A 27,932-nucleotide genomic window follows, 5' to 3' on the forward strand; every position below is an offset into this window, starting at 1 on the left:
GAATGGAGTCAACTCGAACGAGTCAAAACTTGAGTTCACCTTTCATAAATATTTAAATTTGTGATTAACATGAAAGTGTTGTAAGTTGGAGTGGCATAGGCACTTTTCAGATGTTAGATATTGTGGCCCAACAAATGAACGGTTTGGATCATCCTATGAAGTGGGCCGGTGGTATTTTTTGAACATTTTAAAAAATACTGCACCGTACGCCCACGCATACAGTATAAAATCACCAATTAATGATGAAAGGACGAATGTCGGATCCCGAGGATAAATGATTGATTTACCCATTCAAAGCAAATTACACACAAACGACTTTCTTTAGCGGAATCTCACATTTCTTGCTACGGAGTTCGCAAAGGAGCTGTGGATACTGCGGTATAGTCCAGTATTTTTAAGATTTTAAATGGCGTGCGGCAGTATGGTCCATTGTTTTTTAAAATGTACTGCATGGCCCACTTCATAGGATGGTTTAAGCAGTTTGTATGTTGCAAAAAAAAAAATCTAATAAAATTTCATTCCGATCGGGGTGGAATTAAAATGCCACCTCTTGAGTCAGGAAACAGATTGAAAACAGATTCTCACATTTCCCCCCTTTATCAGCCTTCAAACTTTGTTATCTTTCCACATCAAGCTATCCATTATTCAGAGAATTCTGCAACTATGTCTCTTACTGATCAATGAATCTTTTTCAGACTGATAAGCACATCGATGACGACCGACAAATGAGAGAAGGTAACTCGGAATGGAGGTCTGTTATTAGAGTGTTCCTCGTGAATTTGTGTGGGTAGGAATTCAATCTCGAATGGAACTTTCGAAGTATCATGGATTATCTGAAATGATCGTAAATTGAAAAGCACGGAAAATTAAAGGAGGACGCCTTAGCCATTCCAACTTTCGATTGAAACAGTTGATATCTATATATATAAACGACAAAAATGGAGAAAATAGAGGCCTATTTTTCAGCTAGATGAGAACATGGATATAACAGTGGATAGTATGCTGGGTGGTGAATAGTTAGGCACCTGTAACAGAGTAGAGGTGTATCCTATGACTTTGAAGAGCCAACACCGACTGATAAGCTCCGGACTGCGACCTTGACTGCACCCACAGCACCAAGCTGCCACATTTCTGGGCTCAGACCATGGATGTCATTCTTGGAGCTCTCATCCATCTGAACCCCGACGTAGAATGCTACCTGCACAGATAATGTACAATCAGGGATTTATAGAAAACCGAGGAATACCTTCTCAACAGGGATCAAATATGATGTGTAGCAAAATGTCAAAAAACAATGCAAAGAAACACAACCATAGAAGAAAACACAGGATTTATGTGGTTCAACCGTGTGCCTACATCCACAGGTGGAGTTTTCACTATTTTGGTTTTAGGGTTACAAACTCTTCTTCTTCTTCTTCTTCACCAAAATAACCACTAGACACTCGTAACCCTTTTTTTTTTGTAAATCGCAATATAATATTGATAAAGAGAGAACCTCGACACTCATAACCCTAATATGTGGTTTATATATCAATGCCACTACATAGAAAAAACATGCCACTGCACCCCAGTGTGTCGTGCACATTAGTTTGTCAGAGTCCTGTACAATGCCAGAATACAAGACATCTACACAGCACTTTTCAGTTTTCAGTTTTCTGGCATATGTTCAGGTCATTTTGCACAGGCATGGCCAGTTCAAGTTTCCTTACATTGTAGCTTACCAAATACACAGATTAGAAAGAAAAATGCAGTTAAAAACTTAATGGCCATGTTCTTCAAATAAAGAAGAGGACAACTTCAGAATTAAGAGGGATTTACAAAATTATTGTTGCCCATTCCCACTGATGCAAGCATTAGGGTGCATACCCTTTGGAAGGAGAAAGGGCTTCACATCATTTCATTAAGTCCCATAGCTCACACTAATGGCAATCGGCAGACTTAATCCCACAAAAACTACCTGCTTCTTTCAGGATAGATAATCAGAACGCACGCGGGAAGATGTCAAGCATTAGCCAGTCTTGTTCAAAACAGGTACCGTGCGCCATCGGTGAATCTAAAGTTCCAAAGAAACTTGATGGGAGGAGTGCGAAGTGTGAAGTGCTCGAACAAACAGATATAGTGGCAAAAAGAACTTCTTCAAAACCAATGGTAATAGTAAGATGTATCATAAAAAACAAGCGGGTTGTGCCTGGCCATGATTACCGTGTTAGTTCTTAAGATTACCTTTCCATATGTAGTAAAATGTACACGCAAGTAGTATGCACAAATGTAATCCTCACTTAGAACACCGTGGTTGTAAGTGTAAATTAAATAATCAAGACACTGAGCACCAGAGTCCAATATACAGTCCAGTTTTTGGAAGCTATAAAATACCATGATGTTAGTCAAGAGTGAGATCTTTGATGTGAGACAAAGTGGCGCATACTAAGACTGTACTCTTTCTCACCAACTGTACGTGAGAAGATCTATTCGATAGGAGTGAGGTTTCAATCATGCTTGCTGCCTACAATTGATGGATGTGGGTGTTATGGTAAATGCCACTGTTTTGGGGACTAACAGGAAATTTTCACTAAATTAGATGAATACTGCATGACATTATATTTTTAATGATCCATTGGGGTTTCCAACATCAGCTTGTGATTTTATTTTTTTAATGGCTCCTATTTTGATATTGCCATCCCTCATAACTTTAACGTGAAGGTGTGCCTGCGTGGACGTCATTATCTCATCAGTGATGTTTCATCCAAACAACGTGGGCCCCACTCTGTTTCTGGTCGACGGACCAAATAAGAGAACAGGCTTTTGTCACCCGGTCTATCAAGGTAGATGACTCTTATTTGCATTGGACAATTGAACCAATTATGCAACAGATCTGATTATATATGCTTCAAGAATGATATCACTTTAGCCATTATTACCAAATCAAACATTGGCAAAACAGCAAAAGTCATCCGGCTTTTACAAGTTGATATACAAACACTAGTTTAGCATAGGATATGCGTGTTATTTACATAGCTTTTTCCTGCTTGCCCTTTTTTGTTTCATAATTATGTTGATTTATATACGTCAAATTTGTTTTCCTATGCGTACCTATGCATGTTATTTACATAGCTTTTGCCCGGATGCCCTTTCTTTCTTTTTTTTTCATAATTATGTTGATTTAACCATGGAATAAAGTTAGCAGTACTATACCTTGCCCGATGCATTTCGGACGGGTGATATATGAAGAAGATTCCAGAATGAGCTTCTATCCTTCCTGAAATTTAAGCATGCTAAAGAGTCAAGAAAATGGTAGGTTCAAACCCAAAATTAGAACTTTGTGAAAACTTCTGCATATACTTTGGTTTAAATACTGAAAAGAGTGGCACTTGTAGAAGAATAAGCACCTGTAGTTCAATATGCGTACTGTACAGGCTTGCTTAGTTTGAATGGCTTCTCTTATCTAAGAATCAAAGGAAAACAACAGCAAAAAATTCTAGCTGAATTTAATAAACAAGAACAAAAGATCATCCTATCAATTCAGTAACTCAAAATCCATAAGAGTGGCTCAAGAACACACTGAATATTGATCAAATATCCACCTGGCATAAAACTTCAAAATCTGTACCAGTTCCTTGTAAAAATCTACAATTGTGTCCCACCACTTCATGTCTAGCATAGCCTAGAAAAGAAAAAAAAAATTCTTCGTGGTTAATTTAATAATATATTTCTCCTAAATGTAATGGCTGTAAATGGCATAGAATATATTATTTAAGTAAATAACTTGAACAATGCAGCAGAAGTTGCAAGTATGCGACACCAACTCTATCATTATGGTAAGCAGTACATTAAGGGAAAGATGGGAATTAGAAGTCCATCAAGTAATATGCAAGTCCAATGCAGCTCTTCCCTTTGTATTACTCTGGTATCCCACTACAATCTGTTATATGACAATTTATTAAGCATACTAGTAGTGGGATATATAACTAACTAAAACATTCCGGATTCAACCATTATATTTGAAGTTTCTGAAGCTTCCTGTTTCCGTATGTTTAAACAAAGGCGATGAGAAAATTTCATATTGATTTAAATGGGTGCAACCATTCCATTTTCAACTGACACCTTTCAGGTTTTCTTCAGATTTCAAAGGGGCGATACTGAAGTATCTGAATATGATGGGTGCAGTAGGGGTAAACCTGTGCTGATATTACTGATGATAGAAAAATAAGATTTTCAAAATTGAAATGGATTGGGCATTTAGAGGCCCGGTTGGGGTGGCAGATGCAAATGAGGAGGAAGTAAGGGCCGCTCACCAGGGATAAAGCTGCTTCATAATGTGGACTTGAACAAGGTGGTGGTGGAGGGGACTCTCTCAATGTCAATAGATGGCTAAGAGGCTCAAAAGCGTTTCCTTGGAGGTTTGCCTCCTTATTTGATGAGATTCAAGACAGAATTGGTGTGGCATCCATATCTTTTAGCCATGTTAGGCGATCAGCAAATAGCGAGGCGGATATGTTAGCTAGAGAGGGGGTTTCCAGAAAGACTGTTGAGCTCTTTGACTTCCTCCCTCCTTAGCTATTTTAATTATGTATATTTGATCATACTCGATTTGTATGTTTAGCTATGTATTTCCAGGGACCTTCTTGGTCTCTGTTCTTCTTTAATGAAATCTTCTTACTATTCAAAAAATAAATAAAAATTGAAATTGACTGGTCAAGCAACTTGGTGGAGAAATGTTGAACTAGACATTCAAATAGCCAGAACAGCACCAATCAGTCTTCGAGAAATATGGAGGGGTTGAGAACCCCATTGAAGAACTTCGGAGGACCAAGGACAAACCACAATGGCGGAGGAAAAAGTAGAAAGGCAAACCACCTCCTAATATATCTACTCTAAAAATTCATAGGCAAAAGCATTGAGCTTATCTTCTATATGATATTTCACCATTCTTTTGGCCGTAAGAAAAACTTCAATAGATTTTGGCCATTAAGTTTAAAGTAAGTGAACTAAACATTGAGATAATCAAGAGACAATAACATTCCAGGCTTTGTCTCCATTATGGCTCCATCTCCATTATGGCTCCATCTCCATTATAGCTCCGCAAGAAACATCCAGCCTGTAAGTGGGAAAGGGCTTTCAAAGCTCTTGATCATCCTAGATATCCTTCATCGTGTTGAAACCAGGGCTAACTACCCTTTCATCAACTCTAAAGCATATTGCCATCTTCTACACATGCCTAAAACTGCTCTGAAGTTAGCATTTGTCTACATCACTCAAAGTCCAACACAGAAAGACAAAAACAAATAATCTAAGATAACATAAAGATGACATTCAAAGCATTTTAAATAAAATAATGAGAGCAGTTAAAAAAGGAATTAATTTCTGTACTAGAAATCTCAACTAAACAATCATTAATGGAATAAAGTCCAATACATGAAAAAAAGATGTAGCAGTTAGCACCTGTCAAATTTAGGAATGCATCACTTGCATAAACAATGGGCATGTCAGGTAAGTCGGGATCAGTCCTGCAAGATAACAAAACATGTTGCCAAAACATGCATGGGAAAACCACGAGAACCTTTTCAAAGCAGAAGCAAAAACAGGAATTTGCAACAACTCACAGTACAAAGCTTTGTTTGATTCTACCAAGAGATATAATTAAGGATGAACCAAGAGGAACAATTCCAACTGAACTGCATCTCTTGCCACAGACAACTTTGCCTGTAAGCTCGCTATAGTGAATCAGTGCAGATAAAATGTTGCTAATAGCAGTGGCAGCTTTTTGCTTCTCCATATCATTTGCTTCACAAGACTCTTCAGCCTCCAATACTGTAAGAATCAATGATGGAAAGGTAAATCCACACATTTGCATAAGCAAAAAGACTGTGTGTGAAATTCAAACCAATAAGTACTCCCATCAATATATTAGAAACATCAAAACCATAGGCACTAGCAATGATAAATAGATACAAGCACGTGTATTCAGTACAAATGATTAACAACAAGCACCAGCTACTAACTACTAAGTCTCACAACTAAATAGGAAATTGGTAACAAGTAACCTGACAGACAGGGAACCAGAGAAAAAGCAAGAATAACCAATCACCAAGGCAAAAGATTGATAGGTAATATGACTGACAAACAAAAAGTACCACCAGGACACCAGTGGAAGTAATAACATCATCTTGAAAAATAGAAGCAAACATTTGATTGAAACATAATAGCATCTATGAGCAACCAAGTCAACGTTCTTTGATCATGAAACCAATCAGAAGGTTCGGGAGAAACAAGAATAAGCAATCAATATATGAAAACATTCATTGACAATCACCCAATCACAACAAACTGAGATTGCTATCACAACATGAGTAACTGCTAAACAGAAGTAATTGGTATCATTAGGCAAAACAAAAGGATAATTGAACTATAAAATCAATAGCAATTTGATAAATTAAGGAAATTAGCATTACAAGAGAGATTAAATTTGATTAACACACCATATTTTCGACATTCCTTCTCTTCTTTAAAGTAATTCAAATCCGAGCACGAACCTCTGTTGTCGGAATCAACGAACGAATCATACGCCAAAGAATGACCCAATTCCCTCCCTGAATCCATACAAACCTCCCTCCGACAAGACCCAAAAACAATCTCTCGATTACTCGAGCAATCCTCTCCCAAATTACCCCAATTCCTACTAAACACAGATCCTGAAAGCCTCGATTTCCTCGAGATAGGCACCTGAACGGCCACAAAATGAACCACCCGCCCGTCCTCCTTACTAAAAACAGGACTCAAATGGAACAAAATCCAAAATGGCATCCCATCTTTCCTGTAATTCAACAAACTAATCTGCAGTGTTTCTTCTGCACGAATCGCCTCTCGGACCTCAGAGACCGACCTTCTATCCGTATTGGGCCCTTGAAAAACCCTCCCATTTTTTCCTACAACCTCTTCTCTAGAATATCCAGACATTTTTAGGAACCCGCGGCTCGCGAATACAATTGGGTGGCCAGAAATACAAGGATCAGTGATGAGAAAATTCTCTGACACATCGTCAAGAGCTACCCTGATATAATCCGAATAACGATCAGTGAGAGACTGATCGATAAGGCTAAGTCTCTCAGAAGAGCAGAGTTGGGATTCCATGGCTGTAATTTTTCTACAGTTAATTATGTTTTCCTCTATGATCACATTAACCCTCAATCCCATGTGAGCACATTAAAACCCAATTCTCCCACTGCCCACTTTAGCTTATACTAAAGACACCCATCATCAAACAGATACTACTAGTTCATCTCATCACAGTTGTTAAAAAGACTTTTTAACACCTTAGAACTGAAAAAACTAGTTCAAAAGAAATGGGAAGAAAGAATCATTGATGATGACAAAAACCCTCAATCCCATGTGAGCAGGTTAAGACCCAATTCTCCCTAAACCAACTATAGATGATACCAAAAACACCCATAATCAAACTGACACTAGTTCATCTCATCTCAGTTGCAAAAAAAAAAGGGACTTTTTAACACCTTAGAATTGAAAATACTTGTTCAGAAGATATGGGAAGACAGAATTGTTGCAAATTTTCTTCTGTTAATTCTCTTTTCCTTGATGATCACAAAAACCATCAATCCCATGTGAGCAGGTTAAGACCCAATACTCCGCAAACCCAATTTAGATTATACCAAGAATACCCATCATCAAACACAGACTGGTTCATCTCATATAAGCTGTAAAAAGACTTAAACACCTTAGAACTGAAAAACTTGTTCAGAAAATAAAATGGGGAGAAAGGAAAGAAAAGAGAGAAAGATGTATGATTCTTCATACAAGTTTTGGGTTGAAAAAATTATTTAGAAGAACAAAATACAAGCCTGGAATTCTTCTCTGGAGGGCTTCTCTCTGGGTTTTATCTAAAACAAAATATCTTGGGGGGTTTGGGCATTCTCTTGAACGAATGAAGGAGGGATGGCCATCAGTCGTTTTTTGGGGTTGAATCTGAAAAAAGAGAGAATCTCAATCTCATCACTAATTAAGAGTCCAGTGAAACCGAACAACTTCCAAAACGAAAAAAAAAAAAATGAAAGAAAAAATAAAATCGGCAGCAAGAAGTACTGTACAGTCCTGTATTTTATAAAAAGTACTGTAAGGCTTATACTATAAGATGATCCAAACCGTCCATTTGATGGGTTGTCTCCAGAAAATCATTTTTCATAGGTCCACCCTCCGATCTATAGATTGGAGGGCTAGGATCATCCTATGGGAATGATATTTTGGGCAAAACCAATTAACCCTGTGGCCCATCAATTCGGACGGTTTGGATCATTTTATTGTGTAAGATGTACTACAGTACTCAACTCAACTCAACTCAACTAAGCCTTTGTCCCAGACTAGTTGGGGTGAATCCTTTATACAATTTTCACGAAGAAGGTGAAAGGATCTTCCCTGCTCAAATTGACTAAGTCTGATCATGACACTAGTTTAATCTCGTAGGATGATTTACTAAGGTGCTTTCTGAAAAATACTGGACTGTAGGGGGGCTCACACAATATAATATAAAATATAATAAGAATACTATTTTTCTTTCACAAAGGTAAAAATAAATAAATAACAAATAAAATAAAAACAAACCCATTGCGTGTCACGAGCATTTATCCGAATCCAGTCCCTTTTAGGTCCCATCTTGGAGTTGACAGGATCAACAAATCACACTCACCAGAGGATCCCAATTATCTGTTCAATGGGTTTTGAAATATGTTTAAGGCACTATTCGTTTTGGAGTTTTGGAATTGATTTTGAATCTAAAATCGACTATTGGACTCAATATTGTGTTTAACTTTGACTCCAATAATCAGTTTTGGACTCAGTTCTCAAAATCCTAAGGCTATGTTCGTTTTAGATTGTCGCAACGGATTGTGGGCCCCAAACCAGATCATTGGACTCAAAAAATCCAAATTACTTTTTATTTGGAGTCCAATAATTGTACAAAAATCAAGGATCAAAGACACAAAATCTTTGATACCCTTGAAGAACACAAAATCACAGCAAAAGCAATAGCTCAAATAAACAGTACACCCTTTTCTTCTTTCGCTATTCATGTTAACTCTTCCCACACAGTTAATGTTTTAATTCTCACTCTCGTATATTCTATTCATACCCTCTCTTTCTACCGAACCATCCGTTTTGGTCTTTACCTTGTACACCCACTTACATGAAATAGGTGACACTCCACCTGGTAGTGGAACCAGATCCCATGTTTCATTCTTCTTCAAGGCTATGACCTCTTCTTCTATTGCTTCCTCCCATTCAGGAACACCTTGGACTTCTTCAAAAGACGTCGGTTCAGAAATACCGACTTCCTCAACTGATGTCACTATACATACCACATCTGTAGACTTTGGACTTTTCGAGCTTTCATCTTTGGACATCACCTCCTCCAGAGGTTCTGTTGATTCGACATCATCTCCGCTAGAGTTATTGTCGAACATAACGTCTGTCACGTGACTTGAACACCCCGAATCAATTGTTCGGTCACCACTGCTCATGTCAACCGAATTGACAACACACTGTAGTCGTAAGAGCAACCCCACACACATCGGTTTGCTCTTCTGCGATGGAGAGAAGAGAACACTACTCCTCGTCGTTATCAATGTTTTGGAGATCTTCGGATGTTGCAGAATTACCTTCCTAGTTCTTTTTCTTCTGTACACGACAATCTCTCGCAAAGTGGCCAGGCTTACCACAATTGTAGCACGTCCATCTTTGTCCCTTGTTCCGATATTGTTTCTTAGAACCACGACCGCTTAAGGCTCCCCCTTGATCAGAAATTCCTTCCCTTTGATCTGATGTGGCATTTGGCTTCCCTTTATGATTCTTGGAATTCTAAAAATTTCTTCCTCGCCCAGCGAAGAGAACCTCATCGTTCTCCTTTATCGTAGATCCAACCATCTGTCTGGCTAGACTCTCTTGATTTGCCAAGAGACTCTCCAATTCCACTTGAGTTGGTTGAGTTGGCCATCCTTGGATTGCTTTGATAAAACCACTATACTTAGGTTTTAATTCCCGAATAATAATTCTCCGCATCTGTGTCTCCGAAATTCTGGACTCTTCGTCGAGTTGCGATATTTCATGACAAATCATTTTCATCTTCATAAAATATTCAGGAATCGTCATATTCCCTTGACATACAAAGCCTATCTCGTTCTCAAGCATCTGGAGTCTAGCATCGTTTGTCTTTGAAAACAAAGTGGCAAAGACATCCCACGCTTCCTTCAGAGTCTTGGCACCTCGAATATAATCGAGAAAATCCCTCTAGATGGTTGCCTTCAACATGAACATAGCCTTATCAGCTTTGATCTTCCACTTTCTCAAAGCATATGAGGTTTCTACACCTCCACTGGGAGAAGTGATTTCTGCACCGTTCACAATCTCCCACAAATCTTGCCCTTGGAGATACGACTCTATGAAGGATTTCCAATATGAATAATTTGTATTATTCAACTTCTCAACTCCGTTGATGAATTGGCGAAATCCATCTCTCTGATCAAAGCTTTTGACGAGTGACAAACTTGAAGTTGGATCCCGGATCTATAACTTCTATGTCTGATGACTCTGATCCCTGAGCGCAGATGTGTCGGATCTCGTCCTTGGAGGCTTGATCTTCCTTCGATTACTTACCCCCTGACCGGTGTTCTAATTTTCTTCCTTTGGCTTTCGTACACTAGTCCCAGACTAGTGGCTTCTTCACCGACCGTTCACCGTTCATGACGGATGAATTCGACGTCCGTACACCGATCCCAGACCGGTAGCTCTAATACCACTTGTAGAAAAATCAAAGATCAAAGACACAAAATCTTTGATACCCTTGAAGAACACAAAATCAAAACAAAAGCAATAACTCACATAAACAAGCCCAAGGAGAGAGAGAGAGAGATATCTTCTTTCTAATATTTTATTAAAAAACAACACAAACAAATCAGTAGACCCTTTTCTTCTTTTGCTATTCACGGTAACTGTTCCCACACAATTAATGTTTTTCTCACTCTTGTATATTCTATTCATACCCTCTCTTTCTACCGAACCATCCGCTTTAGTCTTAACCTTGTACACCCACTTACACGAAATAGGTGACTCTCCATCTGGTAGTGGAACCAGATCCCATATTTCATTCTTCTTCAAGGCTAAGATCTCCTCTTCCTTTGTGGCTTGATTTTGTGGGTGTTGCTTCTAGTTTTTGATCTTGTTCTACAAGCGGGTATCAAAGCCTTGGTGTCTTTGATCCTTGATTTTTCTACAATAATCAGTTTGGGTCCACAATTGGTTGTTATAATCCAAAACGAACATGGCCTTACCCTCCCTCTTCGTTTAAGATTATGAATTAAAAATCAAATATTGTACTAAATATTTTTGGTTTTGAATTGGTTGTAATAATCTTAAATGGACTGGCCTAAACGAATATGGCCTTTGGATTTTGAGAACTGATTGTGAACCAAAAACTGATTATTGGACTCAAAATTAAACGTAAACTTGATTCAAATAACCAGTTTTTGGCTAACAATCGATTCTCAATCACAACCGTTTCTCAAAATCCAAATCAAGCAGGCTTAAGAAAAGATGAGCAATGACTTACATTCAAGATCTATGATCCAGGGGTTATAAGCCCAGATCATGTGGGTGAGCCCAAGTCAAGCTTCTCATTTATGTATTAGACATCAGGAAGGATAGGGTAGAGGGTGCCCCGTTGGATCCACGTCACTCAACGACGAGATAAGCATTGCTTTTGCATGCGAGAGCAGGCACCTCTGAAGAAATAAACGAATAAGACAAAATTCGTTGAAAAGTGAACCTATGTTGCTGCTCTCTCAAGCAAAAAACCGGCCTGCGAAATGCCTTCTGCCATGGTCCCTGGCAAATCCCTAATTACAATGATAAATTCCAAAATTAAATACATACAAGTGATAGGAATAACAATCATCAGATAAACCCATTGATTGGATAGTATTAGGGTTAGGATCATCCTATGGCTACCTATTTTCGCTGTGGCCCATCAAATGAACAGTGTGGATCATCTTAAGTGGGCCCCACTGTATTTTAAAAAATATAAAATAAAATACATCATATAAAACCACTAATCTTAGACGATAGTAATTATTAAAGGTAAACACATCCTCGTAAGTTGGCTATTAATAAATCAAGAAAGGGGAATGCCAGAGTGAAGGGCGCCCTTGTATAAACTGAGTTGCGAGGGAACTCCGTTGGATCCATGTCATTGCATTTAACTGCTTGGATTCAACTATACGTGCGTACAAGTATAACTAGGAGAATTGGAATAGGAATGGAATGTGATCCCAGTTCTTATTCTTGATTCTGGCAATCCAAACACACCCATGAGTTTTTTCCTCCATAACACAAATTCTTATTCTAGGTAAAGCTTACCGATATCATGCACACTGAAAAACTGCAATATAATTGATCGGGAAGTGATATCCGCACGACCATAATTGCACCACTCGCTTTGTTTAACATTTTTTTGGTTCATGTTGTTAGCATCTTGAGTATTGTAACAGGCGTGAAAAGTTAATTACAAAAGTGGACTTATATTCGCACCACTGTAATGGCACTACTCACTCTGGTTTACAATTTTCTGATTGGATGTTGATAGGGTTTTGAGTATCTCCGTGAAAAGCTAATTAAAAAGCCTAAAACAAAATGAGTAGCGTTGTTATCAAAATATGGTGGTGCGAATATAAGTCTACTGTTGTTATCATAAATTTTAAGGCACTAGGCAGATGATCTTGAACTTATCATTCGCATATTCCAAGACAAATGCATGTGCTGTAATAGTAATAGTAGATAACAATCATTACTGTAAGAAATAGTTAGGTTGCATTTGGATTTGATGTCGCTTACGTTTGTACCTGGGTGCAAACTGTCCAGATTGATGATCCTGCCTTCTGCAGGGGTCTGTCCAACCCCTGCGCCCACAGACAAAAGGCTAAGGACCACCTGGAGTTGGAACTCCGGAGGACCCTTCGACACCCAAGTCAGATCGAGGCACCAGGAGAGAAGGAAAAATGAGCATAAATGGCGAGGTTGTTGGTATGCGCATTTGGAGAGGTTATCTTACCCAGATGATAGAATGCTAAAGGTCTGGTCTAGCCAATGCTCCTGTGTCTGTCCTCTCTTTGAATGGGGCATCCCCCTTGTATATAGGCTAGAGTTCTGGTATTCTGAGCACGATGTGGCGATGACGTGGGCCACATATATCGCTGGAGATGTCGGTGTGACAGTGCATACGCTTACGATCCTGGAAGGCAATTTGACAGGATAGAAGATCATACAGTGATAGATTGGCGACTGACTGAAACAGGCCCTAGTACGGTGATGTGATGTCAGGAAGCTTTCCTGCGGAGGACATTGAGCTGCTCGGTAGAGATGGAGGCCACTTGGAGCTGAGTTTGACCAAGAGTGCGGCCGAGTGGTCTTGATGCGGTGGCGGTGCCATGTGTCGTCATCCAAGGGACTACTCCATTTTTACCTCTATCAGTATTGTCAAGGAAAAAAAAGGGACTTAGAATCGAAATCCTACTATTCTGATTCCCCTATAAATGGAATAAAAGAATCAATAAAAAAGTTCATTCCGAACAGGGTAGAATCAGGATACCACCTCTTGGGATGGGAAATAGATTCCAACATTTTCTCCCCTTTAATTCTGCCCTGTGTATTATCCACCATTTTTTAACCAAACGCCAAAATTAGGTAGACTGAGAGTGGGATGCCAATTCGAACTCCTGATTTCAACAGTCCAAACACACCCCTAGTGCCTTCCTCGTCTTTAAATAAAAATACTGAATAAAAATTTCAAAATAAAAATCTATGGGTTGTGAGAAGAGAAATTTTACAATAAAAATTTAGGCATTTGCTAGATAATTTCACGGAAAGCCATTTCACGGCTCACTTCTGCCGGAGAGAACAGCCACATAGGCTCACTTTTTACCATATTTTTTTACTCATTTAATTCACATGAGGTGGCTGTTTTCTCCTGCAAAAGTGAGCGGCAAAATGGCTTCCCAAGAAATTGCCTAGCAAATCCCAAAAATTTATGGTCTGTCTTGCCTAATCTTAAAATCCAATTATTATTAAGCAACATGAGATTATATTGACATCCTCTCTTGTTTTGATATTGACACTCCTCTTAGCTTAAAACTTCTTTGAATCTTTGCCTACTGTTGTTTTGGGCACTGTAATAGCTAATAATAGAAGAGAAAAACAAAGAGAGGATTGCCACATAGGCTCTGTTCACTTTTTTTCCCTAGAAAACAGCCTTTTTTTCCCTGACAAGACAGAATATCTGTGTTCACTTCTTTTCCAAGGAAAACTATTATCAGATGTGGAATTTCTTATTTAAAAGCTAAAAATGACGTGGAAATTGACTTTTTCCTTGTAACTTGAGATTTGCTTTCCGATTAAATATATCGGAAAGAGACTTTCCAGGGAAAACGAAGCCCTTTCCTCTGGAATCCTTTTCCTTCTGCCATGTCACGTGGAAAGGAAACGAAAACGAAATCGTTTCCTTTCCTTTCCGGGGAAAAGAAGTGAACAGAGCCTATAGAGAAACACAAGTGAGTGCCCTTTCAACTCTCAGAGAGTCAAAGGAGGTGTGGATGACATTTTTAAAAGCATTGATAGATTTTTAGAAGAATGCTGAACTTAAGACCGCTCTTGAAAAAAACCAGTCACAAGGTCGCCCTCATTGGATCCAAGTCACAAAAGGACATTTATTATTCCTTTGCTTTTACATTTTTCAGTGATGTGTGCTTTTGCTACTAGTTTTTGCATAGGCACCCTTTAGTCTAGCATTCCTCAAAATCTCAATCAATCTCCCATCTTTGTTAAAAGGACACTAGCATTATTTTTCAAAATACTGTCACTTTCACATCTCAGTCACTAAGTTGGGGTTTTCACTCACCTTAATATTTTTATTGGTATTTATTTATCTAATTTAGTATAAACTAACCCGTGTTAAATAAGAGGAATGCTAAACTCAAGGGTGTCCCTGCAAAAACACAGCCACAAGGCGCTGCCATTGGACCATCTCTCAAAATTGCATTTATTATTCATTTAATTTTATATTTTTCTCTGCCAAGATAAATGCACTTGGGTGAGATGGTCCAATTGGAGCGCTCTTGTAGCTGGTTTTTGTAAGCGCACCCTTCAGTTTAGCATTCCTCCTAGATAAATAAATATAGAAATAAAAAGGAAAACAATCTATGTGCGCTTTTATTACACCCGGGACAGCCCCCTCTAGTGTAAAAAGTTAGTCATAAACAAGGTTACGACCGAAATCCAAATAAAGACCGAAATGGAAACGTTCTGAAACCGAAATGGCCGAAATTTCGAAAATTTCTGCAAAATTTTAGATAAAATATTTTATTTTTAATTGTTTACAGAATTTCAGCAGAGATTACCAAAATTTTGGCCGAAATTTCGGGATTTCGGTGGAAATTTCAGTTTCGGTCAATTTAAAACCTTGGTCATAAATACACCAGAGAGGGCTGTCCCAAGTTAAAAAAGGGGCAAAGATATCATCACTTCCCAATAAAAAGAGTAAAGACAAGCATATTTCGAGCAATTATCAAAACATGGTAGTGCCAATATCAATAGAGTTTTACAAGCCAAACCTTTCTGGTTTGGCCAAATTCCTAATGCTGCCCGTTCTGCCCGAACTCTACTGCCCGTTCTTTACTCAGTCCACCTTTTTTGAAAGCGTACTGCATTTCCACGCTTTTTTTTACCTCTTTCTTTGTCTTCTCTTCTGCTTGGCTTCCGATCGCTGAAGAACGGACCCCGTTGGGGCAGCTTTGGTCCCGTTGAATTTTCGGGCAGTTAGAACGTCTGCCCGTTTTTTCCGGGCAGCATGATGGGCTCTGTTCTGAGGATACACGCACAATTCAAAGAGTAAATTCAGCTTTCAGGGCTGATTTTCTGGAGTTGGTAAGAGGGTTTTTTTTCCTGTTGTTCTTTTTTTTTTTGGAGGGGTTATTTTTTTAGGGTTTTTTGGTGGACTTTGGTTTCTGGGTATTTGAAAGTTTGGTATTTTTTGGCATATTTAGGGGAAAGGAGGGTTTTTGGTCATATTTGGGTTGGTGGGTTGGTTTGATTTTTTGGGTACTAGGTGGTTTTAACATATATAGGGTTTTAAGGTTGATTCTGTGGCATTTGTAAGAAAAGGGATTTCTATGGATCTTGTGGCTGTTTAGAGGTATTTTGGTTCTGGGTATTTAAAGGGTTCAGAGATTTTTGGATTTTGGGAAATTTGGCTTCTGTTTGTGAGTTTGGAATTTTTAGCCATATTTGGGGCAAAAGAGGGTCTTTGGTCATATTTCGGCTGGTGGGTTGGTTTGATTTTTTGGGTACTTTGTGGGTTTATCAGATTTGGGGTTGTAAGGTTGATTCTGTGGCATTGGTAAAAAAAAGGAATTTCTATGGATATTTTTAGAGTGATTTTGGTTCTGGGTATTTGGAGGGTTCAGAGATTTTTGGATTTTGGGGTGACTTTGGTTTCTGGGTATTTGGCAGGTTGGGCTTTTTAGGTATTTTTGGGGCAAAAGAGGGTTTTTGATCATATTTTGGTTGGTGGGTTGGTTTGATTTTCTGGCTACTTGTTGGGTTTAACAGATTTGGGGTTGTAAGATTGATTCCCTGGCATTAGTAAAAAAGGGGTTTGTATGGATTTTTTGGCTGTTTAGGGTGATTTTGGTTCTGGTTATTTGGTGGGTTGAGAGATTTTTGGATTTTGGGAAATGGACTTTTGATTGAATAAGGTATTGAAGATGGGGTTAGCTGCTGATCCTATTCAGGTTGAGACATGGAAGCATGTGGGAAAATCAAGAGGGAAAAAGAAGAAGAAAGCTGGGGAAGAAAAGAAGACTGGGTTCTGGATTAAGTTCAGATTTTTGGGGAGTTGTATCTGTTCAAGATCCAAAGTGGATAACTCTACAAGTGGTACCAGTGCTCATTATGGTGAGTTTTTTTTTCTTAATATTTTTTTGATGAATTGGTTAGATTTGTTGAAGTCATATGTGCATGTGTTATTATGGTGTATATGGGGTTGGTTAGAATGTAGTTGTTATGTGGTTATGGCTTATGTGTTTAGGGGTGTAGGTGTTAGTTGTTGATCATGTGTCTTGTCGATGGGAAAATGGATTGATGATGTGTAACTACCTTTGTGCTTGTATTTAACTAGTTGTATTACAATGGAAATGGGGGAATTAGCAATCAAAGAAGAAACATATGTTTCCGGTCAATTAGGCACATAACAAGAAGTCTTCTATATTCTCTCTAAACATCGTTTGCTTCATTTTAACAGGTGTCTATTTGTTGTTTCTCCAAGCACAATGCTTTTATTCCCTTGTTTTTAGTGTGTATTACTGTGCAATCATCTGAAGCTAGTATCTTTTGCTAGCTATACATGGTAGTGGTTGTAGTATATTGGAATGGATAGAAGTACATTTAAAATTGTGATCAGATATTCTTATTCTTGGTGAAATAATAGAGTACAGCTCGCAGAGAAGTATTCTTGATGTTTCAAACATTTGATCAGTAGTCTCTAGTTCTCCTTAACTCCGAGGAAGTGGCCACGAAACTAAGACGATAGTAAACATGAAACTTGGGCTGGTTACAACTATCTGGCTTTGTTTCGTGGGAAAATGCCCATTGGGATTGCTGAAGATTGATCATGATTTCCATGATAACTTATAAACAGCAGCAAACTGATGAACTTTTTTGGCAAATAATGCTCTAGAGCTTTTGCAACGTATGTGAAGCCCCCTCTGCTTCTCTGTGACCAGTTTAATGGAGCCGTGATTTCTACATTCAGTTCCAAACGTGGTTTTAAATTTCCATTGAAACCAACATGAAACAACTTAAATGTTTCCTTTTCCATCCTCACCAAAATGCATATTGAAACCGAAATACATACTGAAATTAAAACGCCAAGTATATAAGTAGTATGCTATACCAGTATCATTATGTATTACATAATTATAATTATATGAATTTCATGTGAAACATGATGTATGTATTATGTATAGGTATTTATATGCATTGCATGTGAAATCCGGTATATATTGAATTATCAGTCATGCTTCGCGCATGTTACTAGGTGTTTGATATTGTTAAACCATTATGGGTGGTTTTTTTTTTTTGCTTATGTGATGGTTTCTTAGTTTGTACTATCTTTATTCTAGCACTACTTCAAGTTTCATCTTAAATGCCCATCATTTGTATATGTGTCCATACGTTTTCATGATTTTCACCAAAATTTCCATATGAAACTGATATGTTTTCATTTTAGTCAGAACCTAAACACATACCAAAACCGAAATCTGTAACCTCGGATATGATTTCATTTCAGTCAAAACCGAAACACATACCAAAACTGAAACTTGAAAGGGGAGCATTGATGTTGCAGCTATCATGTTAACCATATATAGTAAGGGGAGCATTGAAATAGCTTTCATGATAACTCCTAGCTGATATACTGGGATGGATTGAAATGATTATCTTGCTGCATTGTGCAATGTTTACTCTGGTGTATTGATTGAATTAGCTGTCGTGGTTTACCATTTAAAGGTTTAAAATTTGATGCATATGAAGAACGGCCTTTCATACTATTTTGAGATATTTTTTCCTTCCTCCCCATGTTTTCCATATGAAATATGACCCTTTTTACTAGTTTTATCTACCATTAAATGGAACAGTCCAGTGTACTTTTTTAGCATGATATTGTAGGTTTTTTTTATCTATCAGTTGAAATGGTGGTGCTTTTGTGTTAATTCCTTTCTGTCCTGGGCTTTTTATTTTTATTTTTTTGAAGCTGTACTTTCCACCATAATTTACTGGTTATGAGTTCAAAGATGAGAATCTTGCCATGAATGATATTTTCTTTCTCTGATAACAATTTATATAAACATGTGTGTTCTGTTCTTGGTCCAGCAGAAAGTAAATCTACGAACGATGCGAACGATGCAAGCAAAGACCAACCAACTGCTCCCGTTGTCTCGTCATCGACCACTAGTAATGCAGAAAGTAATCCATCGACACCCAAAGTAGGTGACGAGCTGAAAGTTGCCTCTCAGCTCCGGAAATTCACATTCAATGAACTTAAATCTGCAACAAGGAATTTTAGGCCAGAGAGTCTTCTTGGTGAGGGAGGCTTTGGTTGTGTTTTCAAGGGATGGATTGAGGAGAATGGGACTGCTCCAGTCAAACCTGGCACCGGGCTTACTGTTGCAGTTAAAACACTCAATCATGATGGTCTTCAGGGGCATAAAGAGTGGCTGGTTTGTGATTCTTCTTTTGAGATTTTAATATTTTATGCAAATTAATTGATTCTAATTTTACTTTCTCTTTTCTAATCAAGCTTGGAGAACACAGGCTCTTATATCTTTGTCCATTTTGCAGGCTGAAGTCAATTTTCTTGGTGACCTCCTCCATCCTAATCTGGTTAAATTGATTGGCTACTGCATTGAAGATGATCAAAGGTTGCTAGTATATGAGTTTATGCCTCGAGGGAGTTTGGAAAACCACCTCTTCCGAAGTATGTAACTGCCTTCTTTATCTCTATCAATCTCACCCCCTTAAGTATGAGAATTTGTCTTTCAAATTAGGTTCCTTTGTTCTAGACATTTTGTCTCTATTTTATCTTTGAACCTTCGCTTTCTTTTTCATTTTCAGATTTATTTTTGGTTATTTATCCTTTTTTCATTAGTCCTCTTTTTCCCTATTGCATTTATTTATTTTTTTGGAAAATTTTACTGTCATTCTTACTTTCATCTCTTCTTCTTCTCTCTCTCTCTCTCTCTCTCTCTCTCTCTCTCTCTCTCTCTCTCTCGACACACACACACACACGTATCTCAAAAGTCCTCACTCTTCTTTATATCCCCTTACAAATGAATTTCCTCATTTTTTCTTAATCTAATTTGTACTTAACTTAAACTTAGGTACATGCTTTTTTCTTGAAGGGTGTATTATATGCTAGCTATCCACTTTTACAGTAGGTGCATGTTAATGTCTGAATATTAACTTGGGTTCAGTTTAGAAATATTCTCAGAATGTCCCAAAATTGACCATAGAATTTCAAAAAGGCAAGAACCCATCTGTTCGTTCGCATGGTCAGAAACTCTTCTGCTGGATTTGTACCCTTGTCATACCCCAAACCTCCTTTATCTATTTCAATCTCTCTTCTTCATTATTTGCGCAGAATGCTGTCTCTTTTCTCTTCTCGTTTTTTAACTGTCTTCTTCCTTTAGTCTCTTTCTAGTTATTCACTCTCTTCTTCCTTGAGTTGTTGCAAACGAATTCTCCAAAGGCAACTTTTTTCTTTGGCAACCAATCGTGCCTTCAAGCGTTCAATTGTAACATCAACTAAATACTTAGCTGTATAAACACAACGACACTCTAACGCATGTTTCCTTGTGGGTAATTCTGATAGTTCTCACATTTGTTTATCTTTTAACGCACTTTTCTCGTCATCCATTGCCTTTTTAAATTTTCAATTAGGTTGATTGAATACTTTTGTTGGGACAACATTGTTCTTTTTGATGATCTTTTAACTTCCACTCCCATGATGTAGTTGAGATTGTATCATATAACTCGAATAAGCCCATAAATCAAACTCTTTTTGATGATCTTTTAACTTCCATTCCCATGATGTAGTTGAGATCATCAAGAAAAGCATGGAGTATCCCTCTTGGAACTTGTTTCAGTTCATAAATCACTTTCTTCAACTTACAATACCATTCCTTTATTTTTTGAAATCCATGTGGTTGCTCCATGAACGCTCCAATTTTTTTGTGCAAAAAAGGTGTTTTTAACGTCCATTTGATGAAGTTATCAGCAGTAAGTGTTTGTCAAAGCCCAAATAAGTTGAATTTTGCTCATCGTGACCATCAAGTTGAAGGTTTTTTTGCAATTCAAACCGTGTCGTCGGTAGGCAACAACCCAAGCTCTGTAACCCTCAACTATTCTGTTACATTTAAACTTGACTCTTTACATCTGTTTTACCCAACAATTTTTTTGTCAATAGACATGGGAACCATTCACATATATAGTTCTTGTATAGAGCATTTACCTCTTTTACTCAGGGTTTTAGGTTTCGGTTTCGGTCGTGATGGAAATGGAAACATGTCAGTTTCAAATAAAAATTTCGGTCTAAATCCTGTAAAATTGCAGAAAAGTATGAAAATATATGCAAATGGACATTCAAGATGAAACTTCAGGGAGTATCATAATAAGCACAAATACACTCAAAAAATCACCATCTAATAGAAAAAACCCATAATGGTTTAACAACATCAAACACCTAGTGACATGCACTGTTGCACATGTTTGATAGTTCATTACGTACGACATTTTACATGTAGTTCATATAATTATTTATACAGAATACATACATCACATTTCACATGCAATTTATATAAGGAAGCGATATATTCACCCCCTTTTTTTCCTGGGCCACTCCCTCTAGTGTATTTATAACTACTCTTTTTTGTTTTTACAGTACAAGGGGGTGGCCCGGGGAGAAACGGAAGCAAATATATCATTTTCCTTTATAGTATAATTATATAATTTATACTCGTATAGTATAACACTAATACACTTAGTGTCTTGGTTTCGCTATGTGTTTCAGTTTTGCTGTGTGTTTCAGCAGGGATAGAAACTAAAACATTTCGGTCATTTCGTATTGATTTCAGTGGAAATTTAAAACTATGCTTTTATAATGTCTTCTATTCATCTTTCCCTTGTACTAGCTCCTTCAAAGGACTAGTTCAGGAATTTTCTAAAACTCAGCTATATTGTCTTCATGCTAGATTGCTTATTGTTGTTATTTCGGTGTTCTACTCCATTTGAACATGAGTATGATTTGAAGCATGGAAATGTGTGTTCTGCTCAATCTTTGCTCCATAAACTATACTTTGCTGCTTCTAAAGAAGCATGGGAATTGTCTCAATAGATCCTTTCAATTCAGACGAAGTCACTTGCATGACTATTTCGTGTAGCTCAGAGACTTTTTTTTAAACTTTCAAGATGAGAAAGATGACATCTGCCTTATTTACTGTCAAACTAGGTTCATTACTGACTGAAGGACCAGGTTCATCACATATTTTTCCCAAAGATGACCTCCAAGTCTCGTTCAGTTACACAAAAATGACAATTGGTCCCACTCTTCATCTTGCTTGTTCTAGAAAGCATGTGTGACATTCAAAGGATATCCCAACGGCCTCTTGTTTCTGAAAATTCTGGTTTCTGGATGAATGCTACCCTATTTTCTTCTTTAAACCTAGGATCGTTCAAAACAGCGACAGCTGAAATGGAGATACCCTGTGGGTTCACTTGATGCAATTAAGGGGACCTTTGTGAATACTGATCATTTTATATGTGTTTCACAAAATCTTTAATTAGCTGCGCAGATTCAACATGTCTTGGTCTCACATGCATTCAGATGCAAATTATAGTCCGGTATGCCATAAAATTGAGGACCACTTGGCTTGTGCATTGTTTCTTCCTCAATTGGACTTTCTTATATTGCCATTTAGAAAGATGGTATCAGAAATCAAAGATATGGAAAATTGAGGTTTTCTTTTGATTGTTGCATCCATATTTGTCTGTCGTTTTATTTTTGAAAATGGACTGACAATGTTGCATAATTTTACAAACTCTTGTTGCCGATGCATTTCATATACTGTGCTATTTCTTTTGCAACCTTTTTTTGGGTTAACAATTATCTACACCTTTGTCGTCGTCCTAATACAAGTTCATATGTGGCAAGATCATTTGTGGAAGTTTCTTCAATCTTTTTGATGAATGGCTTCTTTGCACTTTGACATTTTGCTTCTATTCTATCGATGTTTAATGTTCTCTGGTAACAACCATGTTATATGCAGAAGGGTCCCTACCTCTTCCGTGGTCTGTTAGAATGAAAATTGCACTTGGAGCTGCAAAGGGCCTCGCTTTTCTTCATGAGGAAGCTGAAAGACCAGTGATTTATCGTGATTTTAAAACGTCTAATATCCTCTTAGATGCGGTATGGCACTATTACAATGTCCAATAAGGTCATAATTTTTCCCATAATAAATTTCTGAAACATGCTTTTCCAGGAATACAATGCTAAGCTCTCTGATTTTGGACTTGCTAAAGATGGTCCTGAGGGCGATAAAACTCATGTTTCCACTCGAGTAATGGGAACGTATGGCTATGCAGCTCCAGAGTATGTTATGACAGGTGAGTTTATGATAAAGTTGCACCTTCAGGGGCCGTTTGGAAATGCGGATTTTAGAATCTTGGATATCCTCAAAATCTTAGTTGGGAGATGAGAGAAGAAGGAGACCGTCTGCTTCACTTCTCTTTAGATTCTTGGATTTTAAGTAAGAAATCCAGGTTTTAGAAATCTCTCCCACATCCTGAGATTTCTAAACCTTGGAAAAATGGGATGATCTCCTGCTCTCTTGCTGATGTAAAGAAGGGCAAGAAAACAGAAAACGACGGCTGGTCTCCTTATTCTCTCGTCTCCCAACTACGATTTGGAGGCAATCCAAGATTCTAAAATCCGCGTATCCAAACCGGCCTTTAAAAAAATGAACAGGTATCTTAGAAATAAAATGGCACACTAATTTAGAGGTTTATATTGATTAAGAGTTTGGTTATTCACCTACTTTTGGAACGGACTTTTGGGGAAGTTTATAACAATATTTTTAGATGTGGAAAATTTCATGATAGTATGTAGAGGACATTGGTGGCGGTTAGATACATGACACCGCAAGCTGATTTTTGCAAGCTCAATTTTAGTTGGAGCTCTATTAGGTAATTCATGTCTTGTGTGCGAATATCTAGAAATGAGAGAGGAAGTTTGGTGAAAGCTCTTTTGGATCTCATAGAATAGATTTGTGCTGCTATTGTACGTCTCTAATTTTTTGTAGAAGGTCATCTGGCAAGCTTGTGGTTGAAGGTGTTTCTTCTAATGGTAGTGATTGAGCTACAAGCCTAAGTTGCTTAGGCCCATGGTGTATCATGGTTTTAAATTTCCACCCAATTTAACACAAAACAACCAAATTTTTTATATTTCCATCCCCACTGAAACACATACCAAAATGAAAACTATGTATTAGTAGTATATTATATCAGTATGTGTTACATAATTATATTTATATGAATTCTATGTGAAAGATATGTATTATGTATAAATATTTATATGAATTGCATGTGAAATCTAGTATGTAATGAAATATTAGACATGCATGACAGCCTATATCGCTGCTTGATATTTTTGAACCATCATTTGTGGTTATTTTTGCTTATGTGATGGTTGATTATGGGATGGTTTTTTAGTGTATTTGTGCTTATTCTAGCACTTCTTGAAGTTTCATATTAAATGTCTATCATTTACATGTTTCCATGATTTTACAAGATTTACACCGAAATTTCCTTTCAAAATCACCATGTTTCCATTTCCGTCATGATTGAAACGCATACCGAAATTGAAACCTGAAATCTTGCTTGGAGCTACCTTTTCAAGAGAATCATTTCAAGAACACTTCAATGGGGGAAACATATGAGGCAGAAAATACAATATGTTGGCCCTGTTTGTTTTGGATTTTGAGAACCGATTTTGAGTCCAAAACTGATTATTGGACTCAAAATTAAACATAAATTTGAGTCCAATGATCACTTTTGGACTCAAAATCGGTTTTCAAAATCCAAAACAAATAAGGCCCTTAGGGGTGGAGGGTTATTTATTGGACGAGCTATGCCATTGATGTAAATGCTTATTGTAACGACTCGGATTTTTACTGCACGGATCGTTACGGGCAACAAAACATATTTATTCCTGTAATTACGCAGTGAAAGGTTAAAGTACATCCTGAATTTACAAAAATCCCAAGTATGACATATTTAAAACCTTTTTACATCTGAGGAGATTGACTAGGTTCATCATTTCCGTATTTCCTCAAGTGGCTTTCACACTTCTCATAACTAAGGTTCTTCATTGACAAATACTCCCGCATCTAAATTTTCAAATCCTGGTGGGAAAAAGTGGGTTAGGAGAGCAGGTATATAGAAGCTTCGACAAGTGGCTGAAATCAATAATAAGAGACAGTTCTATAAAAAATATGTAGTATTTTGTCTAGAACATAATGAGTCAAAACTAATACTAACAGTATTTTTTGTAGAAACAATCAAACCAGATAGTGAAAAACAAACCAATTAAAAGCCAATAGTTTCCAACAGTTTCTATTTCTGAAGTTTTCTATAACGATCAGCCTCCTCCACGTATTGTCCGCTTTGGCCATGGCCCGCTTCCGCTTTTGGGTAAGTCGACGGCTCAGAGGTACAAACACGTCACACGAGAGATAGACTGTCACACATTTACTTCTTCCATTTCTTTCTTTTCTCATTTTCGTTCAAACTTTTTCGTGCATATGAAATCCAACATTTCGTTTCATTTTCAAGAACATTTCATCTTTTTTAATCAAACATGATTTTACCAAAATCAAACAGTAAAACAGATAAGAAATATCAAAACAACATATAATCATATCCCCATCACTTTCATTGAGAAACGATACAAGTGTGACAGTCTAGCTATCACCTGCCTTATCAAACCTGAGAAGTGGGAAATTGAAGATGCTTGACCTTGAAGATGACAACGATCAGGGAGAAGTGGGAATTTGAAGATGCTTGACCTTAAAGATAACAACGATCAGGGGAAAAAATGAGGGAAATAGTAACATGTGAATAGTTTTTATGCATAATAACTGTTATTTTTACCGGGTATTACACTTATGTTGTACAACTTTCTTGCTAACTACAAAGAAACCAATTATCTCCATCTATAAGAGTAAACTTAGCAGAAATTTAACTTTCAAACAAGGCATGAACACATATCTAGGCAGGTGTAGGTGATGGATGTGAAGTTGGCATTCTCAAAAGCCTTCCCATCTAGTAACGAAAAGAAGAAGAGAATTTTCTTTGAAATTGAAATTGAAAAGAGAGATGCGGAAGAGAAAAAGGGCAAGACTCCTGGCCGTGGGACTTGAGAGCTTAAAGCTCTTAGAAAATGAAGGAGGATCCGTTTGTAAATATGCCATTTTTGGGGTTTTGGTTTTTTTGGGGAAAAGAATCTTGTGTTCTGTTATGGTTAGGGTAGGCGATGGAATTTGCTTCTTGATGGAAGGTTAAGTGTGTTGGGGCTGAAGCCCAGGTTAAAAATTTCTTTCTGGAATTTTAGTGAAGTGTAAATGGTCTATCTTGAGGGACTCGGTCCTTCGCTGCTCAGGGGAGTTTTTTTCTCCCCTAGATAACCATCCTACCCTTCAATTTACCAAGGTGAGTGAAAAAAATGCTTTAGGTTCTTGATGTATTTCAAGACATCAAAATTCCTTGGGTTCTTTGCCAGTATGCTCGTTGTGGAGGCATTATGGTGATGTCTGGAAGGTTGTTTCTGAAAAGTTCAATGCAAGATTGATAAGTGTTATGTGAGGTTGTTCTGATGTTGAAAGTGTCCTGTGATGTGGCTGGAGGATGCTTATATGCAGTCTTTTTATTTCTTCTTTTATGTTTCTTCTTTTGGGATTCAGGAGTATGCTCCTGGATCATCATACTATGTAATCACTAGAGGGACTACTGGTCCCCATGTATATTCCATGGTATGAATATATCAAGTCATTTTTCAAAAAAAAAAAAAAAGAGTTACAAAAAGAAGAGAAAAGTGGTCCATGTTTTAATGTGGAAAAGCTGGGTTACTTATGAATAGGAAATGAAAACTATGGTTATTAAATTTGACAATCTAACATTATACTGGCTTTCGCTATTTTGTTATTTGTATACATGGTGTGTTGATGCATCACAATCATTATCTTAATTTTTGAACTGGCCTTCTCTTTGAATCTATGTAGTCTTATTGGACCCAATTTTGTATCAGGACATCTGACATCAAGGAGCGATGTCTACAGCTTTGGGGTAGTCCTACTTGAAATGCTGACTGGTCGGAGATCCATGGACAAAAACCGGCCCAATGGAGAGCACAACCTGGTGGAATGGGCACGGCCACATCTTGGAGAAAGGCGACGCTTTTATCGGCTCATAGATCCTCGTCTTGAGGGCCACTTCTCGATCAAAGGTGCACAGAAGGCTGCTCAACTGGCACACCACTGTCTTAGCAGGGACCCAAAAGCTAGACCCCTGATGAGCGAAGTTGTGGAAGCCCTCAAGCCTCTGCTGAATCTCAAGGACATGGCTAGCTCCTCTTACTATTTTCAGAGCATGCAAGCAGAGCGAGCCGGGGTCAACCCCAACAACCCAAATGTGAGAAATGGTGTGAAAACCATAGCGAGAAATGGACAACCAATCAGGAGCCTCTCAAACGGTTTGCATGCTTCTCCATACCACGCATCTCCGAAACCCAACGATAAACAACCATGACACGGAGGTGATGATAATCTTTCGCCTTTTTCCTGTTTTATTCCTATGGGGAATTTGTTTGATCTCTTCGAAGGCCGAACAAATGCTACTGGAAAGCATTTGTACTCGTGGTGGTGGGTGTGGTTGTCTTTTGAAGTGTTGAGAAGTTTGATGGGCTTCAATGGGGATGGGTGATAAAGGGGGAGAAATTGTTGTCATCCTATGTTGCTTATAATTTATTGAAAATACACCAGTGAAGGACACACTTGATGACTGATGATCTCGCTTTCATTTGTCCTGTTCTTTTTTCCCCTCTATTTGAAAATAGTTTTTTGGTAAATTGAGTAAAGGAGTTCAACTGATAAATCTGCTTTGTTCTCTGAAAAAACTGATAAATCTGCTTTGTATATTGGGAGCATTACCAGTCTTTCAAGTGTCTTTCACAGTGCTTCCTTTCTATGCTCTGAAGCTGCATTTAGAATGCTGAATCATAT

At 37.8% G+C, this 27,932-nt stretch overlaps 2 protein-coding genes across 6 annotated transcripts; one reads left to right on the forward strand and one right to left on the reverse strand.

Moving 5' to 3' along the window:
* Positions 1 to 493: 493 nt before the first annotated feature.
* LOC143885159 (protein TWIN LOV 1-like) lies at positions 494 to 8,053 on the reverse strand. 2 transcript variants are annotated; one of them, XM_077389186.1, is made up of 8 exons: positions 6,531 to 8,053; positions 5,601 to 5,808; positions 5,440 to 5,504; positions 3,582 to 3,661; positions 3,387 to 3,442; positions 3,193 to 3,256; positions 1,026 to 1,198; positions 494 to 833 (listed from the first exon to the last, which is right to left on the reverse strand). In XM_077389186.1, exons 1-7 carry the CDS (start codon positions 7,189 to 7,191, stop codon positions 1,049 to 1,051), a joined length of 1,284 nt encoding a protein of 427 aa, XP_077245301.1. In that variant the 5' UTR covers positions 7,192 to 8,053; the 3' UTR covers positions 494 to 833; positions 1,026 to 1,048. The 2 variants fall into 2 exon arrangements, with proteins under 2 accessions (XP_077245301.1, XP_077245300.1); XM_077389185.1 differs by having other exon boundaries at positions 6,477 to 8,052.
* A 7,735-nt stretch (positions 8,054 to 15,788) lies between these two features.
* On the forward strand, positions 15,789 to 27,893 carry LOC143885161 (serine/threonine-protein kinase PBL34-like). 4 transcript variants are annotated; one of them, XM_077389187.1, is made up of 6 exons: positions 15,789 to 17,001; positions 18,976 to 19,322; positions 19,444 to 19,579; positions 22,926 to 23,065; positions 23,139 to 23,262; positions 26,960 to 27,893. In XM_077389187.1, exons 1-6 carry the CDS (start codon positions 16,812 to 16,814, stop codon positions 27,457 to 27,459), a joined length of 1,437 nt encoding a protein of 478 aa, XP_077245302.1. In that variant the 5' UTR covers positions 15,789 to 16,811; the 3' UTR covers positions 27,460 to 27,893. The 4 variants fall into 4 exon arrangements, with proteins under 4 accessions (XP_077245302.1, XP_077245304.1, XP_077245303.1 ...); XM_077389189.1 differs by having other exon boundaries at positions 22,929 to 23,065; XM_077389188.1 differs by having other exon boundaries at positions 15,792 to 17,001; positions 18,979 to 19,322.
* The last annotated feature ends 39 nt before the right edge of the window (positions 27,894 to 27,932 follow it).

The sequence above is a fragment of the Tasmannia lanceolata genome, unplaced genomic scaffold, assembly GCF_043159265.1.
Source record: "Tasmannia lanceolata isolate RefF3 unplaced genomic scaffold, GAP_Taslan_0.1 ptg000008l, whole genome shotgun sequence".
NCBI lineage: Eukaryota > Viridiplantae > Streptophyta > Magnoliopsida > Canellales > Winteraceae > Tasmannia > Tasmannia lanceolata.